General features: G+C 29.4%; 1 protein-coding gene and 4 non-coding genes across 8 annotated transcripts in view; 4 read left to right on the top strand and 1 right to left on the bottom strand.

Moving 5' to 3' along the window:
- LOC119600906 (dynein heavy chain, cytoplasmic) overlaps positions 1-850 on the top strand; it is a 33717-nt gene extending 32867 nt beyond the window's left edge. For all 4 annotated transcript variants that reach the window (XM_037951489.1, XM_037951490.1, XM_037951487.1 and 1 more), the window contains one exon: positions 467-850. In XM_037951489.1, coding sequence (XP_037807417.1) covers positions 467-632 — 166 coding nt within the window. In that variant the 3' untranslated portion in view covers positions 633-850. The remainder of the gene's footprint in view (positions 1-466) is intronic.
- A 265-nt stretch (positions 851-1115) lies between these two features.
- Trnaq-cug lies at positions 1116-1187 on the top strand. Its single transcript has one exon. It is a non-coding gene; the product is annotated as a tRNA-Gln (tRNA).
- Positions 1188-11086: 9899 nt separating this feature from the next.
- Trnaq-uug lies at positions 11087-11158 on the top strand. The gene has a single exon. It is a non-coding gene; the product is annotated as a tRNA-Gln (tRNA).
- A 285-nt stretch (positions 11159-11443) lies between these two features.
- On the top strand, positions 11444-11515 carry Trnaq-cug. The gene has a single exon. It is a non-coding gene; the product is annotated as a tRNA-Gln (tRNA).
- A 105-nt stretch (positions 11516-11620) lies between these two features.
- On the bottom strand, positions 11621-11692 carry Trnaq-cug. Its single transcript has one exon. It is a non-coding gene; the product is annotated as a tRNA-Gln (tRNA).
- Between the last annotated feature and the right edge of the window lie 5982 nt (positions 11693-17674).

Below are 17674 nucleotides of genomic sequence, written 5' to 3'. Positions count from 1 at the left end.
GTACTAGTTCAGTTCTAGTTCAGTTCTAGTTCAGTTCTAGTTCAGTTCTAGTTCAGTTCTAGTTCAGTTCTATTTCAGTTCTAGTTCAGTTCTAGTTCAGTTCTAGTTCAGTTCTAGTTCAGTTCTAGTTCAGTTCTAGTTCAGTTCTAGTTCAGTTCTAGTTCAGTTCTAGTTCAGTTCTAGTTCAGTTCTAGTTCAGTTCTAGTTCAGTTCTAGTTCAGTTCTAGTTCAGTTCTAGTTCAGTTCTAGTTCAGTTCTAGTTCAGTTCTAGTTCAGTTCTAGTTCAGTTCTAGTTCAGTTCTAGTTCAGTTCTAGTTCAGTTCTAGTTCAGTTCTAGTTCAGTTGTAGTTCAGTTCTAGTTCAGTTCTACTTCAGTTCTGGTTCAGTTATAGTTCAGTTCTAGTTTAGTTAATTATTTAAAAGATTTGTAATTTTGTGATTCTCTACTTTTTTCCTTTCTTTTTAGATTAACCAGCGAACATCGTGTCAGCAAATTGACTTTGCCTGTCTACTTGAATTCCACACGCACAGAACTTTTGTTTACTGTTGATTTGGCTGTAGCCGCAGGACAAGATCCTCACAGTTTCTATGAGCGTGGTGTAGCTGTATTAACTTCAACAGCATTGAATTAAATTTAATAAATATTGCTTAAAAAAATAATTAAAAAAACTAAATATTCAAAATAATTAGAAACTTAATATTATGCTTGAATTTAAAACTAATTCCCTTTAAATTTTGTTAACCTATTCCCTATTATTTACTTAATCTAATTAAATTAACTATTCCAATGTCTAACATTATAAATTTTTTTAAATAATTTCTTTAATACATTCTTATTTCAATAAAAAAATTATGAATTTTTCTTTTCAAACCCCTAACAAAACTTGTTTTCTATTAGAAATATTAGAGGTTTTCGAAGTGTTACTGAAAAGGATAAAAATATCCTTTTTATTGTTTAGATTTTATCTTTGACATGCGCATTGTCTGTTAATAGGGGTGTTTGAACTTAGATAGTTTTTAATATTGTGTTTGTGTGTGTGTGGTAGTGTATCTGTATTTGTGCATTACGTGAAAACATCCTTTTTATTACTGGTTGCAACATTGTATCCTTAACGGGTTCCATGGTGTAATGGTTAGCACTCTGGACTCTGAATCCAGCGATCCGAGTTCAAATCTCGGTGGGACCTAAGAAATTAACTTTTTTATGGTTTTTTTTCATGGATTTTTATATAGAATATAGTATTTCGGATATTTTCGAAGAGTTATATGATTCCGTTTTTTAAATGATATGTTAAGGATGCCAAAAGTATTAAGTTTTATTAATATTAAAAGTTCAAGGATCTTTCAAAAATCATTTCTAATTCTATTCTAACTCTACCCTAACTTTAATTCCAATCAGTTCAATTCTTGCTTAGTTAGTTCCAATTCTGATCTAATTTAGTTCTAGTTCACGTACTTTTGTTCTAGTTCAATTCTAGTTCTACTTAACTTCTATTTTAGTTCTAGTGTAGTTCTTGGTTATTACTAACTCAGTTCTAGTTCAGTTATACTTCAGTTCTTGTTCAGTTCTAATTCCGTTCTAGTTTAGCTCTAGCTCAGTTCAAGTTTCTTTAAAGTTCAGTTCTACGTAAGTGCTAGGTAATTTCTAGTTCTTTTCTAATTCAGATCTATAACTGGACTCTAACTTTACTCTAATTCTAAAAAAAAATGTTTAATATATCATGTGTGACAATAATCTCCATTGATTGTAGTTGTTCCTTTTGTGTCAGTTTCTATTTGCATACTGAAACCGAATGGTTCTGTACCTTAACGTCTAGTTGGAAGCATTTTATCCTAGCATGACAGATGGAGAAACCCGTCCAAAACTTGTTTCCATTATAGCAAAACAATGTACTAAATGAGTGGTAATCACAACCTCAGTTTTAGCTTTAACGCTTATTCCAAACCCCATACCATTTATCCTGCAGACGCTTTCTCAATAGCTTCTAACAATCGCGGAATAGTTGCTAGGTTAGCCCGAAAGAGTCGCCAGCACATTTTTATTTCTCTTAAAGATATTATATTAACAAAATGACTTTCATGATCTATTTTAGCGGTTTATCTTTAACGCTTAGCCCAAACCCCAGAAACCATTTATTCGGCAGACTTTTGGAGATCATCAAATACAAGACAAACAAAATGTCCTCAAATCGTGTCCATTATAACAAAACAATGTACTAAATGAGTGGTAACCACAACCTGAGTTTTAGCTTTAACGCTTATTCCAATACCCATAAACCATTTATCCGGCAGACGCTTTCTCAACAGCTTCCAACAATCGCGGTAATGTTCCTAGGTTAGCCGGAAGAGTCGCCAACACATTTTTATTTCCCTTAAAGATATTATAACAACAAAATTCACTTTCATAATCTGTTTTAGCGAGTTTTAACTCTAACTCTTAGCCCAAACCCGATAAACCATTTATCCGCCAGACTTTTGGAGATCATCAAATACTTGACAAACAAAATGTCCTCCACTTGTTTCCATTATAACAAAACAATGTACTAAACGGGAGGTAACCACAACCTGAGTTTTAGCTTTAACGCTTGTTGCAAACCCCATAAACCATTTATCCGGCAGACGCTTTCTCAACAGCTTCCAACAATCGCGGTAATGTTCCTAAGTTAGCCGGAAGAGTCGCCAGCACATTTGTATTTCCCTTAAGGATATTATAACAACAAATATCACTTTCATAATCTATTTTAGCGAGTTTTAGCTTTAACACATAGCCCAAACCACAGAAAACATTTATCCGGCAGACTTTTGGAGATCATCAAATACAAGACAAACAAAATGTCCACAACTTGTTTCCATTATAACAAAACAATGTACTAAATAAGTGGTAATCACAACCTGAGTATTAGCTTTAACGCTTATTCCAATACCCATAAACCATTTATCCGGCAGACGCTTTCTCAACAGCTTCCAACAATCGCGGAAATGTTCCTAGGTTAGCCGGAAGAGTCGCCAGCACATTTTTATTTTCCTTAAAGATATTATAACAACAAATATCACTTTCATAATATATTTTATTGAGTTTTAACTTTAACGCTTAAACCCCAAAAACCATTTATCCGGCAAACTTTTGGAGATCATCACATACAAGACAAACAAAATGTCCACAACTTGTTTCCATTATAACAAAACAATGTACTAAATAAGTGGTAATCACAACCTGAGTTTTAGCTTTAACGCTTATTCCAATACCCATAATCCATTTATCCGGCAGACGCTTCCCAGCAGCTTCCAACAATCTCAGAATTGTTTTTAGAAAAGCCGGAAGAGTCGCCAGCACATTTTTATTTCCCCTAAAGATGTTTTAACAACAAAAATCACTTTCATAATATATTTTAACGAGTTTTAGCTTTAACACATAGCCCAAACCACAGAAACCATTTATCCGGCAGACTTTTGGAGATCATCAAATACAAGACAAACAACATGTCCACAACTTGTTTCCATTATATTAAAACAATGTACTAAATAAGTGGTAATCACAACCTGAGTTTTAGCTTTAACGCTTGTTGCAAACCCCATAAACCATTTAACCGGCAGACGCTTTTCCAGCAGCTTCTAACAATCTCGGAATTGTTCCTAAGTTTGCCGGAAGAATCGCAATCACATTTTTAATGTCCCTTAAGGATTTTATAACAAAAAAATCACCTTCACATTCTATTTTAGCGAGTTTTAGCTTTAACACATAGCCCAAACTCCATAAACCATTCATCCACCAGACTTTTTGAGATCACCAAATACAAGACAAGCGAAATGTCCACAACTTGTTTCCATTATAACAAAACAATGTACTAAATGAGTGGTAACCACAACCTGAGTTTTAGCTTTAACGCTTATTCCAATACCCATAAACTATTTATCCGGCAGACGCTTTCTCAGCAGCTTTCAACAATCTCGGAATTGTTTCTAGGAAAGCCGGAAGAGTCGCCAGCACATTTTTATTTCCCTTAAGGATATTTTAACAACAAAAATCACTTTCATAATATATTTTAACGAGTTTTAGCTTTAACAGATAGCCCAAACCCCATAAACCATTTATCTGGCAGACTTTTGGAGATCACCAAATACAAGACAAACAAAATGTCCACAACTTGTTTCCATTATAACAAAACAATGTACTAAATGAGTGGTAACCACAACCTGAGTTTTAGCTTTAACGCTTATTCCAATACCCATAAACCATTTATCCGGCAGACGCTTCCCAGCAGCTTCCAACAATCTCAAAATTGTTCCTAGGAAAGCTGGAAGAGTCGCCAGCACATTTTTATTCCCCTTAAGGATAATACAACAACAAAAATCATCTTCATAATCTATTAAATAGACAAATAATAACAATTTCTTTAAAATTCAAAAATATCATTTCATTAACTTGCAAAAACATCTCATTAAAATATGTAAATAAACAAAAGTTTTTTCTCATTACAATAACAATTCCTTTAATCTTTTACAATTACAATCAATTTTGCCGGTAGTTTGCTCTTAATTTATGACATTTTCATTTAGTTTTACTCTGGTTGTCGTTGAAGTCGGTTGCAATTGTGAGATCGCTCTTCGTTTTTTTAAATTTTTTAGTAACAAGTGTTTATATTTGATAAAATGTGTTTAAAAGTGTTATTTAAATGTTTTTTAATAAAAGTAAACAATTTATTTAAAAACCGGTGGCTAAATAAAACGGTTACGGTTGTTGTAATATCGACGTCGATTGCCTTCGTGTCGGTGTATTTGTTTTTGTTGAAAAAAGCAGCTACTATTTTTATGTGTAAAAAAGTGTTAAATAAAAAAATGAAGAAAATTAAAAAAAAAGAAAATAAGAAAAAAATTAAAATGCTTCCTTTAGCATTATGGCCTTTTATATTTATTAAAAGTAGTTGCTTATTAGTGAAAATTAAATAAAAGTGTAGTGTTATTTTATTAGTGTGTTATTAAAAAAATATTTCTTGTTGGAAAGCGTATTGTTTGTGACGTCAATATCAGAAAGTTAAAGGTATGTAATCATAATTTTTCTTTCTAAATATTTTTAAGATTAAAAAATTTGTTTTAAAAGGCAAAATAATATAAAAATAATCGTTAAAAATCTTTATATTTTTAATATTATTTTTTAATTTCTTTTTTTTATTAACAAAAACTTGATTTTTTACTGAAAATCAAATTTTGAAAAAAATTTTGAATTTTTAGTTTTTTTTTCTAAACTCTTTTAGAAATCGTCATTTTTACTATAAACTAGATTTTTTACAAAAACTCCGACCACTTTTTAAATATTTTTTAGTAGTTTTTACGAAGGAGAAGATAATAGAACCTATAAAATTGGACTTTTTGATACTTTTTCGTTCTTCAAAAGGTACTTTTTGAATTTTCTATAGTATTGAACATATAAACTTGAAATTAAGCATGTATAAAATGGCACTTTTTGGTACTTTTTCGTTCTTCAAAAGGTACTTTTTTAATTTTATATGGTATTGAACCTATAACATGAAATGTAGAACCCGGATTAAGTGAGAACCCATAAAAGGGGACTTTTTGGTACTTTTTCGTTCTCAAAAAGGAACTTTTTGAATTTTCTATAATCTTGAACCTAGAAACATGAAATTCAGTATGTAGAGCCCGGATTAAGTGAGAACCTATAAAAGGGAACTTTTTGATACTTTTTCATTCTTCAAAAGGTACTTTTTTAATTTTCCATAATATTAAATCTAGAAACATGAAATTAAGCATGTAGAGACCGGGGTATGTGAGAACATATAAAATAGGACTTTTTGGTACTTTTTCGTTCTTCAAAAGGTACTTTTTAAATTTTCTGTAATACTGAACCTAGAAGTATAAAATTATTCATGTAAAGCCCGGAGTAAGTGAGAACTTATAAAATGGGACTTTTTGGTACTTTTTCGTTTTATAACTGGTATTTTTTTATTTTTTTTATAAAATTCGTACTGACTATTTTTTCGGTTTTCATTATTCAAATGTTTAAATATATCGAGGGACTATATTCAATATTCGCTATTTGTAATTTGCATGAAAATGATGGCAAAAGTGATATGAATTTGAAAGACAAAAACATATTTTTGACAATTTTATAGCATTTTGAAATTTTTTCAATCTTAAAGAAAGAAAAAATTCTGAATGCAAAATCGTCTATCTATTCCAAAAATTGCTTTAAACTCTAGATAAATTGGAAATTTGAATAATTTTTTGTTGCAAAACAAGTTTTCTTACTAATTTGGAATTGCTGAACACAAATAAGTAAAAAATCGGCCTAATAGCTTTCGAGATATCGCTCATAATGACAGTAATTAGTTTAATTTTACTGTCGTGTTTAACTATATAACGTTGATTTTAGACCAAAACATTATAAAATGGTGTTTTTTTTAACAATTTGGTTTCTTTTACTAAATTAAATTGGATAAAATATAATATTTTTTGATATTAAATCAAATAAAAATTTTATGTTTCTGTGAAAAACTCTCTAACTGTTGGTTGTATGAAAGTTTTCGTAGAAAAAAACATCTATCTGATATCAATTTGTAAATAATATTCAAATGTAGATACAATTCAAATACAATTACTATAATATAAAAATAAATAAATCACATTTTAAATATTCTTATATCTGGTGTAGGGTATCATAGGGTCGATCAAGATCAACTACACTTTTTTTAACTGTTTTTTAATATTTTTTTCAAAATACATAATATTCTTTCTTTTTTATATTAAAAATACATACATATATATATTACAAATCATTTCACTCTTTTAAGTTTGCGTAGCCGTGATATTCTATTTCCAATTTTTGCAACTTCTCCCTTTAAAAAAATAAACAAAAAAATCACTTCTCTTTACTTCTATTACATTTTGATATTCTGTCGCTGTTCTGCTCTCTGCTTTGCAGAGCAAATAAATTTATTCTATTACTTGCAAATAATTTATTCTACTACGTTTGTCGGTTTCCTCTCTCTCTATTGATATGTATTTCCTTTCAGTTCCGCTTGTTATTAGCAAATGACTATATTCTATTACGTTTGCTGGTTTCCTCTCTCTCTCTCTATTGATATGTATTTCTTTTCAGTTCCGCTAGTTATTAGTACATAGTACATACCAAAGTATAACAAGTAGTCCGACTCTCACGTACACGAAATTCCACCTCCACATTTACGGGTGCTGTGTGAATTCAACACCTTGGTGAGAAATATTATTGTGTCAAAATACTTCAAATCTCTACTTACATTTTCGAATTAATAGCGGGTTCTACGCGAAATTTCACCTATCCACATAAAAAGTACAATTTTTTAAAATACTTTTACGAAATTTTTTCTTTAAAATTCCGTTTATTTTGAGCAAACTGAAAATTTTATTTTTTATTTATTATTGACATTTATTTTTTGTTGTGGTAGAATTTTAATTTAGAAGCAGAGTTACATTTTTTTGTATTGAAAATTCAAACAAATAAAATTTTATGAATTTTTATAAAACTCTGTATGTCTGGTGAAAATTTTAAATGCTCAAATACATGTACATTTTTGTTACTAATACAAATTTAGAGTTAGGTACTTTTTCACTAACACATGCTTAGAGTTAGGTACTGCTGTCAAAGAGTCGGACTACTTGTTATACTTTGGTACATACACTGAAAAATTTGATTTATAATAGAATGAAACCATAAAGTGTTATATACCATTGTAGAGCTAATGAAATTAAGCGTATGCTGATATGTATTAGATAAATATCGAGGGACTATATTCAATAGTCTCTATCTAAAATAATACACGTTTTCAGGAGAGCAAAAAAACTGTTTATTTCGCTTGTTCGTGAAGATTTTTTAATTTTTTCATTTACAATATATTTTTACGACCATATTCTAAACCATTATATAAAAAGAATTTTAATTTTTGTATTATTTACAAAATTATTCACAAATTTATATCAGATAGAGCTTATTTTTCTACGAAAATGTTCATTCAACCAACAGATAGAGAGTTTTTCATGGAAACATAAAATTTTTATTTGAATTAAAATCAATAAATATTATATTTTATACAATTTAATGGAGGAAAAGAAACCAAATTGTTGAAAAAGCAACAGATTATAATGTTTTGGTCCAAAATCAATGTTATATGGTTAAACACAACAATAAAATTGATTTAATTAGTATCATAATGAGCGATATCTCAAAAACTATTAGACCGATTTTAAATATTTTGACGGATTTGTGTTCAGCATGTCCAAATTATTAAGAAGACTTGTTTTGCAACAGAAAATTATCCAAAGGGATCGAGTTTGAAGCAATTTTTGGATAAGATAGAGAGTTTTGCATTTAGAATTTTTCTTTTTTTAAGATAGAGAAATTTAAAAAATGCTATAAAATTGCCAAAAAATATGTTTTTTCTTTGAAATTTATATCACTGATGCGCGATAGTTTGCTGAATATTTTGCCATCAAAATCTCATTTTCATAAAAATGAGAGATAGCGACTATTGAATATAGTCCCTCGATATAGGTAGCAGAAAACCTGGGACAAAATAGAGCGAATTTCAAAAAACAGAAAAAAACCTTTTGGGTGAAATTGTATGAGGTTTATAATGTAATAATTTCAATAAATTACATTAAATAATTCTATGTATTAATATAAAAATCCTAAAAATTTTCCAAAAAATGACGACATTTGTAATAATTTTGGTGTTGTATACAAAATTGTGTTGTGTCATTGAAATCGTCTCCCAAAGACCTTTCATATGATACTCAATTTGCATATGGTTTATTTGTCAGAAATGTGAAAAAAAATCATAAAAACCTTAAAAAAGGACCTTTTTATCCTTTGATCGAGCTCACCAAATATTGACGTCAAGACTCAAATTTTGAGAAATGGTATCTTAGAATAAACTAAATTTTAATTTTCGGTGGGAACATCAGCAACTTCCATTTTGGGACCACCCTAATATACATCTAAAATATGTATTTATATAATTTTAAAGTCTTGATTACGGGAAAATAAATTGTATAATAGTTTTTGGTCCACAAAATGATTAGTGGGTAAAAGCAACGGAATTTTTTTAGCCCATTTCGAAAAGATTACAGACTAAAATTGTATTTAATATATTGTACTGAGATCAGGATTTTCAATCGCTGGAAGGGAACTTAGGCTCTTTGAAAATTTTTTTCTCGTATTGAGTACATTAGTACGCATCGTTTGAGCGGTAATCCTACAAGTGGGACACCCTAATATGTATGTATGCAAAATTTCTATCTGAATTAACATTTTTAGCGATGCGTGAGCTCTAAAAATAATTGAAAGCTATTTTATAAAAACTTTTATAAATACTTCTATTTAAAGTTTAAATATGTAAAACATAATTCCACTATTAAAAGGTGATCCTAGCGAAAAAGGAATTTTCGGCCCACCCTATTATCTTTATCTATATATATAAAAATGAATGTGTGTTTGTATGTTTATATGTTTGTATATCTGAAGCTTATAGACTACTAAACGGCTGAACCGACTTTCTTGAAACAGTGTATTCCTGTATATCTGGAAGAGTTTATAGACTACTTTTTATTTTGAAATTTCAAGTGGGCGAGGAGCCACGCCCATATTAAGAAAATATTAAATCAGTATATCTGAGATAATATAACAGTTAGAGTCCTCAAATTTTGTCAAAGCCACTTTAGAGTCAATATAATTATTTAGGATAAAAAGTGGGCGGACTAACAGCACAGGGCATGGCACCTCCCATATAAATCAAATACACAAATTCGTTTATCTTGGAAACTATTACAACTAGAATCTCAACATTTTGCACGATGAACTTTAACCACTTTAAATAGAAAAATTAGTATTTCTGAGAAACTATTAGAGCTAGAATATTAAAATTTTACATGAAGAACTTTGATATTCATGCGAACATTTTGAGAATAACGGGCGGACTTTCAATGGGGGCTGCAGTAAGAATCTTCCAAATCGTTAAGTGGGTTTTTTTATTCATATTGCTTTTAGGGTAGAAAAGCACACTGGGTATAGCTAGTTTTAAATTCATATCGGACTATATTCAATAGTTTCTATCTATCATTTTCACGAAAATAAGATTTTGATGCCAAAATATCAAAAATTCAAAGAAAAAAATTATTTTTTGGCAATTTTATAAAAATTTTTAGATTTTTCTCTCTTAAAAAAAAGAAAAAATCTGAATGCAAAACTCTCTATTTTATCCAAAAATTGCTTCAAACTCTATTATTTTGGATAATTTTTTTGCTGCAAAACCAAGTGTGTTTACTAATAAAATATTTAAAATCGGTTTAATAGTTTTCGAGATATCGCTCATTAGTATCATATTTGAAAAAACCTTATAATCTGTTGCTTTTTTAACAATTTGGTTTTTATTACTTCATTAAATTGCATAAAATATAATATTTATTGCTGAAATAAAAAATTTCTATTTCTCTGAAAAACTCTCTATCTGAAGGTTGTAAAAAAAATTTTGTAGAAAAAAGCTCTATCTGATATAAATTTGTAAATAATTTTGCAAATTATGCAAAATTTTAAATTCTTTTTATATAACGGTTTAGAATATGGTCGTTAAAATATATTGTAGAAGAAAAAATTCAAAACTCTTCAGGAACTATCAAAATAAACAGTTTTTTTTGCTCTCCTGAAAACTTGTATTATTTTAGATAGAGACTATTGACTTTAGTCCCTCGATATTTTTTTTAATATGATGTCATAACTAGCACTCTAATATTTTATAGATCGTATTACAAGTCAGTCAAAACTGAACCAAAAACTCAAGAATAATGTACTCTTTATAATATCCACATAAATACATATGTTATTATACATACATATTAATGTATATGTAGGTATGGATGTATGTATTGAGTTTATTATTCCAACCATTCTAATCTCTAGCATTTATTTTCCTAAATAAGAAATAATTCTGGGTAACTTATGACCAATTTTAACACGTAGGGATTTGCTTAATTGATACAAAAGAGGATCATCTTTTGAGCTAAAATAGAAAACTATTGATTGACTCAATTTTTTTCAAGCGGTTCTATGGTGTAATGGTTAGCACTCTGGACTTTGAATCCAGCGATCCGAGTTCAAATCTCGGTAGAACCTGGTCAAAATAAGGCAATTTTTTTGTAAATAAATTCTTTTTCAAATATAAATTTAATTGCAAGAAATAAAAATATACATACATAAATAAAATTAACAAAACATAAAAAAATCCTTATTATTTAAATAAAATTTAACAACGACCCAATAAACCAGGTATATATTTGTAGTATACTTTAGGGCTGAAGCATAAATAACGAAATATTTTTACTGTGGATTGTATTTTCTCACATGCGCACTGCGAATACCGCTTATTCAACATTGCAATTATAACCGCGTAAAGCAAGTGGTTCCATGGTGTAATGGTTAGCACTCTGGACTCTGAATCCAGCGATCCGAGTTCAAATCTCGGTGGAACCTGAATTACTAAGAATTTTATTTTGAATTTTATTTTCACAGCATCTAGCAAAAAACGTAATTTATTAATAGATTTTTGAAAATAAATTAAAAAAAAATACTAATTCAAGGTTCCACCGAGATTTGAACTCGGATCGCTGGATTCAGAGTCCAGAGTGCTAACCATTACACCATGGAACCAGCTGTTTGAAGGTCGACCAATTGTGATTTTGTAGATATGAAATGGTTGTTAAAAGTATTGTAGAGTTTTTCATTCACAATGAATTTTTTATAAAGCCAGTGTGTCAGAAGTAGTTGCACTGAGATCTCATATCGAGTATATAATCTGGTATATAGCACCCAGCATTGATATTCTTTGTTGGTTCAAGGATTACTAATATCAATCTGTTCAAGAATCGATCCCTGGGGTCATGTTACCTAAATAAGGGGCCCCTACATTGGTGGTATTACAATCCCGGTAAAAGGATGTACTACCACTACCTGTCTGCCGGAACTATATATGTACTAGTTAGTGATGGTCAATTTGATGATTTCGATTTTTGATGGGATTTAGAAGTGATTCTTATGTTTTCTATCAAAAAATGAATTTTGGATTTTTTGCTCCATCTCTTAAATTTTTAGTGAAAATTTTAATTTTTAGTGTAAATTAGATTTTTTAGTGAAAAATTTAATTTTTAATAAAATTTTTAAATTTAATTAAAAATTGGAAATTGGTTTTTGTCTAGACTCATCTCTAAATGTTCGAATAAGTTCTTATATATTTTCGAAAAAGGTTATACATATGCGAATAGTTTTATTTAATTTTCCCGTTAATTTATCTAAAATCGAAAATTTTCTACTTCGAAAACTAAAAGCAGTTACTTTTCGAATAATTCGAATATTAGCTAAGACATACACCACACAATATGCATTCACAATAGTGACTTTTAATAGCTCAGCCAAGAACAAATGCTGCTAAAGCTTTCTAAGAACACAACATGAGCGGCTTATGGGCATTAATAAAAAAATCGTAGATGTTTTACTTTAATTAACAATTTGTTAATCAGATTAAATTTAACTTTTTATCATTCCTCAACATCAAAACAATTTGTGTATTTTTGGAATATTTTTTTTAAATCAATTATTTGTATATATTTTTTTAATTACCTAAGTGACTAATTATATAATTTATTTTCTAACATTTCAACTTCTCCTGTTTTACCGATTATGTTAATTTTTAATTGCTACGCTTATTAATTTGCTTATTAAATTTTATTGATTTGTTAATTCTGGCGCTTTAAGACATAATAGCGTTGACGTTGTTATAATTAATTAAACGTTTTTTTTTTTTTTTTCAAAAAGCTACCCGCTTTTGTTAAACTTGTTTTTACAAATATTTACATATGTAAATATTATTATATATTTAATTTAGCTTCATTTTTATAGAGCATTTTCACAGTCGTTGTTTACATATCAAGAAAAATTTTTAAACATTTCATCTACTTTAAAATGCCATTATTTAAACACACATTAATAAAATCTTTAATGCTTGAAAAACAAATCAAATATTTTAATTTTCATTATTTAATTTATGCAACACTTTTAAATCAATACAAATAATAAAAAATCTACTAATTTTTGATAACATTTCAAATAATTTTATTAAAAAAACAAGTAAGAAATTATAGTCGGGCGAGGCCGACCATATAATACCCTACACCTTTGACAAAAATATAATGTGATTTATTTGCCATAATAAAGCATTTAAATTGAATTTTACCTTGCCTCAGATATACATACATACTTAAGCCGTTTATTGTTGAATAAAATTGTGGACATTTAAGTAAAATTTTGATGGGGGCTTTTCATAGGGGCTAGGGTCATATGAGGATCTATTATTATGGAATTCGTGAGGGTCATCAAATCTTGTATAGAACTTGGTTTTTGCAGCTTTTTTTCGAGATATGAGTATATTAAACATAATTATGAACTTAAAAGCCCTATTCGGCGGGTTCAATTGTATGGGGGCTAGGTGAAATAATGAACCGATGTAAACCATTTTCAACTGGCTTCGTTTATGGTACCATAAAAGATCATGTGCCAAATTTCATTGAATTATCTCCAAAATTGCGACCTGTAGTTTGATTACAAAGTTTAAAAGCCCTATTCGGGGGTTCAGTTGTATGGGGGCTAGGTGAAATAATGGACCGATGTTAACCATTTTCAATAGGCTTCGTCTACGGTACTATAAAAGATCATGTGCCAAATTTCATTGAATTATCTCCAAAATTGCGTCCTGTAGTTTGATTACAAGGTTTACATGGACGGACAGACGGATGGACATAGCTAAATCGACTCAGAAAATGATTCTGAGCCGATTGGTATACTTTAAGGTGGGTATAGGACCAATATTATTGTGCGTTACAAACATCAGCACAAACCCAATATACCCTCCCCACTGAAGTGGTGTAGGGTATAAAAAACAAGAAATATTTATTAGTTAATTAAACAAACTCGTCAAATACAAACAACCACTTGTGCAAGATAACAGTAATAGACACTATTTCAAAATGTTCGAATATGTTGACCCCCGGGGGTGTTCTGCGATTCTCCATATACCTCAAATCATTCATTTAAACGATTAAAAAAATAGTTAAACTTTTATTAGAATAAATTTGTGTAGAAAAGGTGCTTAATAAACCATTGATAACTTTATGAATATGTGGTTTGTTGCTTAAATGTTGGCTATTAACTATTTAATTTATAGTTTATAAATTATAATTTAAATACATGCCCACTATTCCTTCTAAACAACACTTAAGATGTCTGGCGCTGGCGTTTTATTTATTTTGTCATTTTAATTCTATATTTGTCTTAGAAAATTAAAACCATTATGCCAATTAAAAGTGCTATTTATTAAATAAATAGTCTATGCTTAAGCATATACAATATATTTTGATATATTTCTTTGATTTATGTCTTAATTTTTAAGTTAGACAATTAAATATTCAAACAAGTTTTAGCAACTTGTATGTTTGACAGTTGATTCAATCAACAAACTATAAATTTACTATTTTTTTTCTTAATACTGCATACGAGAAAAACAAAAACACTTGTAAAGATTTTTTCATTTTGTTTTAAAGAGAAACCCATATTTATAATGTCTCTATCCTGGCAACTATTTTTAAATTGGACACTTGACAGGCCGCTTTCCTTGACAAATGTTATAAAGCTAGTTGATTTAATGGTTTTGGTTTCGTAAAGCTTAAACTAATTATTGTAAGGAATTTTAAAATTAATCACAATTTTAATATTTTTTAGAGTGATAATTGTATTGCCAGCAAAAAAAAATCTAGTTTTAGATGTTCTACGGCCGATGTTATGAGTGATCACAGATTTTCACTATTTTCTTAATTGGAGCGTTATTTAAGGATCTACGGCCGATTTTAAGTTTTTCATAAAAACATTGATTTTTGGTGGGAAATATGAGTGATCACAGATTTTCACTTTTTTCTTAATTGGAGGGTTATTTAAGGATCTACGGCCGATTTTAAGTTTTCTATATAAAAATTGATTTTTGGTGGGAAATATGAGTGATCACAGATTTTCAATATTTTCTTAATTGGAGCGTTATTTAAGGATCTACGGCCGATTTTACTTTTTTCATACAAAAACTGATTTTTGGTGGGAAATATGAGTGATCACAGATTTTCACTATTTTCTTAATTGGAGAGTTATTTAAGGATCTACGGCAGGATCTACGGCCGATTTTAAATTTTCTATATAAAAATTGATTTTTGTTGGGAAGTATGAGTGATCACAGATTTTCACTATTTTCTTAATTGGAGCGTTATTTAAGGATCTACGGCCGAATTAAGGTTTTTCATACATTTGGTGGGAGTGATCACAGATTTTCACTATTTTCTCAAATGGAGCGTTATTTAAGGATCTACGGGCAATTTTAGGTTTTCTATATAAAAATAGATTTTTGGTGGGAAATATAAGTGATCACAGATTTTCACTATTTTCTTAATTGATTTTTGGTGGAAAATATGAGTGATCACAGATTTTCACTATATTCTTAATTGGAGCGTTATTTAAGGATCTACGGCCGATTTAAGGTTTTTCAAGAAGATCTGATTTTTGGTGGGAGTGATCACAGATTTTCACTATTTTCTTAATTGGAGCATTATTTAAGGATATACGGCCGATTTTAAGTGTTCTGTACAAAAACTGATTTTTGGTGGGAAAAATGAGTGATCACGGATATTCACTATTTTTTTAATTGGAGCGTTATTTAAGGATCTACGGCCGATTTGAAGTTTTCTATATAAAAACTGATTTTTGGTGGGAAATATGAGTGATCACAGATTTTCACTATTTTCTTAATTGGAGCGTTATTTAAGGATCTACGGCCGATCTTAGGTTTTTCATACAAAAACAGATTTTTGGTGAGAAGTATGAGTGATCACAGATTTTCACTATTTTTTTAATTGGAGCGTTATTAAAGGATCTACGGCCGATTTTAAGTTTTTCATACAAAAACTGATTTTTGGTGAGAAGTATGAGTGATCACAGATTTTCACTATTTTCTTAATTGGAGCATTATTTAAGGATCTACGGCCGATCTTAGGTTTTTCATACAAAAACTGATTTTTGGTGGGAAACATGAGTGATCACAGATTTTCACTATTTTCTTAATTGGAGCGTTATTTGAGGATCTATGGCCGATTTTAAATTTTCCATACAAAAACTGATTATTGGTGGGAAATATTAGTGATCACAGATTTTCACTATTTTCTTAATTGGAGAGTTATTTAAGGATCTACGGCCGATTTTAAGTTTTCTATATAAAAATTGATTTTTAATGGGAAATATGAGTGATCACAGATTTTCACTATTTTCTTAATTGGAGCGTTATTTAAGGCCGATTTTAAGTTTTCTATATAAAAATTGATTTTTGGTTGGAAATATGAGTGATCACAGATTTTCACTATTTTCTTAATAGGAGCGTTATTTAAGGATCTACGGCCGATTTAAGTTTTCTATATAAAAATAGATTTTAGTTGGGAAATATGACTGATCACAGATTTTCACTAAATGGAGCGTTATTTAAACAAACTGATTTTTGGTGGGAGTGATCACAGATTTTCACTATTTTCTTTATTGGAGCGTTATTGAAGTATATACGGCCGATTTTAGGTTTTTCATACAAAAACTGATTTTTGGAGGGAGTGATCACAGATTTTCACTATTTTCTTAATTGGGGCGTTATTTAAGGATCTATGGCCGATTTTAAGTTTTCATACAAAAACTGATTTTTGGTGAGGAATATGAGTGATCACAGATTTTCACTATTTTCTTAATTGGAGCGTTATTTAAGGATCTACGGCCGATTTAAGTTTTCTATATAAAAATAGATTTTAGTTGGGAAATATGAGTGATCACAGATTTTCACTAAATGGAGCGTTATTTAAACAAACTGATTTTTGGTGGGAGTGATCACAGATTTTCACTATTTTCTTTATTGGAGCGTTATTGAAGTATATACGGCCGATTTTAGGTTTTTCATACAAAAACTGATTTTTGGAGGGAGTGATCACAGATTTTCACTATTTTCTTAATTGGGGCGTTATTTAAGGATCTATGGCCGATTTTAAGTTTTCATTCAAAAACTGGTTTTTGGTGGGAAATATGAGTGATCACAGATTTTCACTATTTTCTTAATTGGAGCGTTATTTAAGGATCTACGGCCGATTTTAAGTTTTCCATACAAAAACTGATTTTTGGTGGGAAATATGAATGATCACAGATTTTCACTATTTTCTTAATTGGAGCGTTATTTAAGGATCTACGGCCGATTTTAAGTTTTCTATATAAAAATTGATTTCTGTTGGAAATATGGGTGATCACAGATTTTCACAATTTTCTTAATTGAAGCGTTATTTAAGGTTCTACGGCCGATTGTAAATTTTCTATATAAAAATTGATTTTTGGTGGAAATATGAGTGATCACAGATTTTCACTATTTTCTTAATTGGAGCGTTATTTAAGGATTTTAAGTTTTTCATACAAAAACTGATATTTGGTGGGAAATATGAGTGATCACAGATTTTCACTATTTTCTTAATTGGAGCGTTATTTAAGGATCTACGGCCGATTTTATGTTTTCTTTATAAAAAT

Source organism: Lucilia sericata, unplaced genomic scaffold (assembly GCF_015586225.1).
Source record: "Lucilia sericata isolate MDLA Ls3-8-SP2 unplaced genomic scaffold, ASM1558622v1 Contig000127F_arrow, whole genome shotgun sequence".
NCBI classification, from domain to species: Eukaryota; Metazoa; Arthropoda; class Insecta; order Diptera; family Calliphoridae; genus Lucilia; species Lucilia sericata.
The sequence above is the reverse complement of the archived record's forward strand: the minus strand, read 5'-3'. Positions and strand labels throughout refer to the sequence as shown.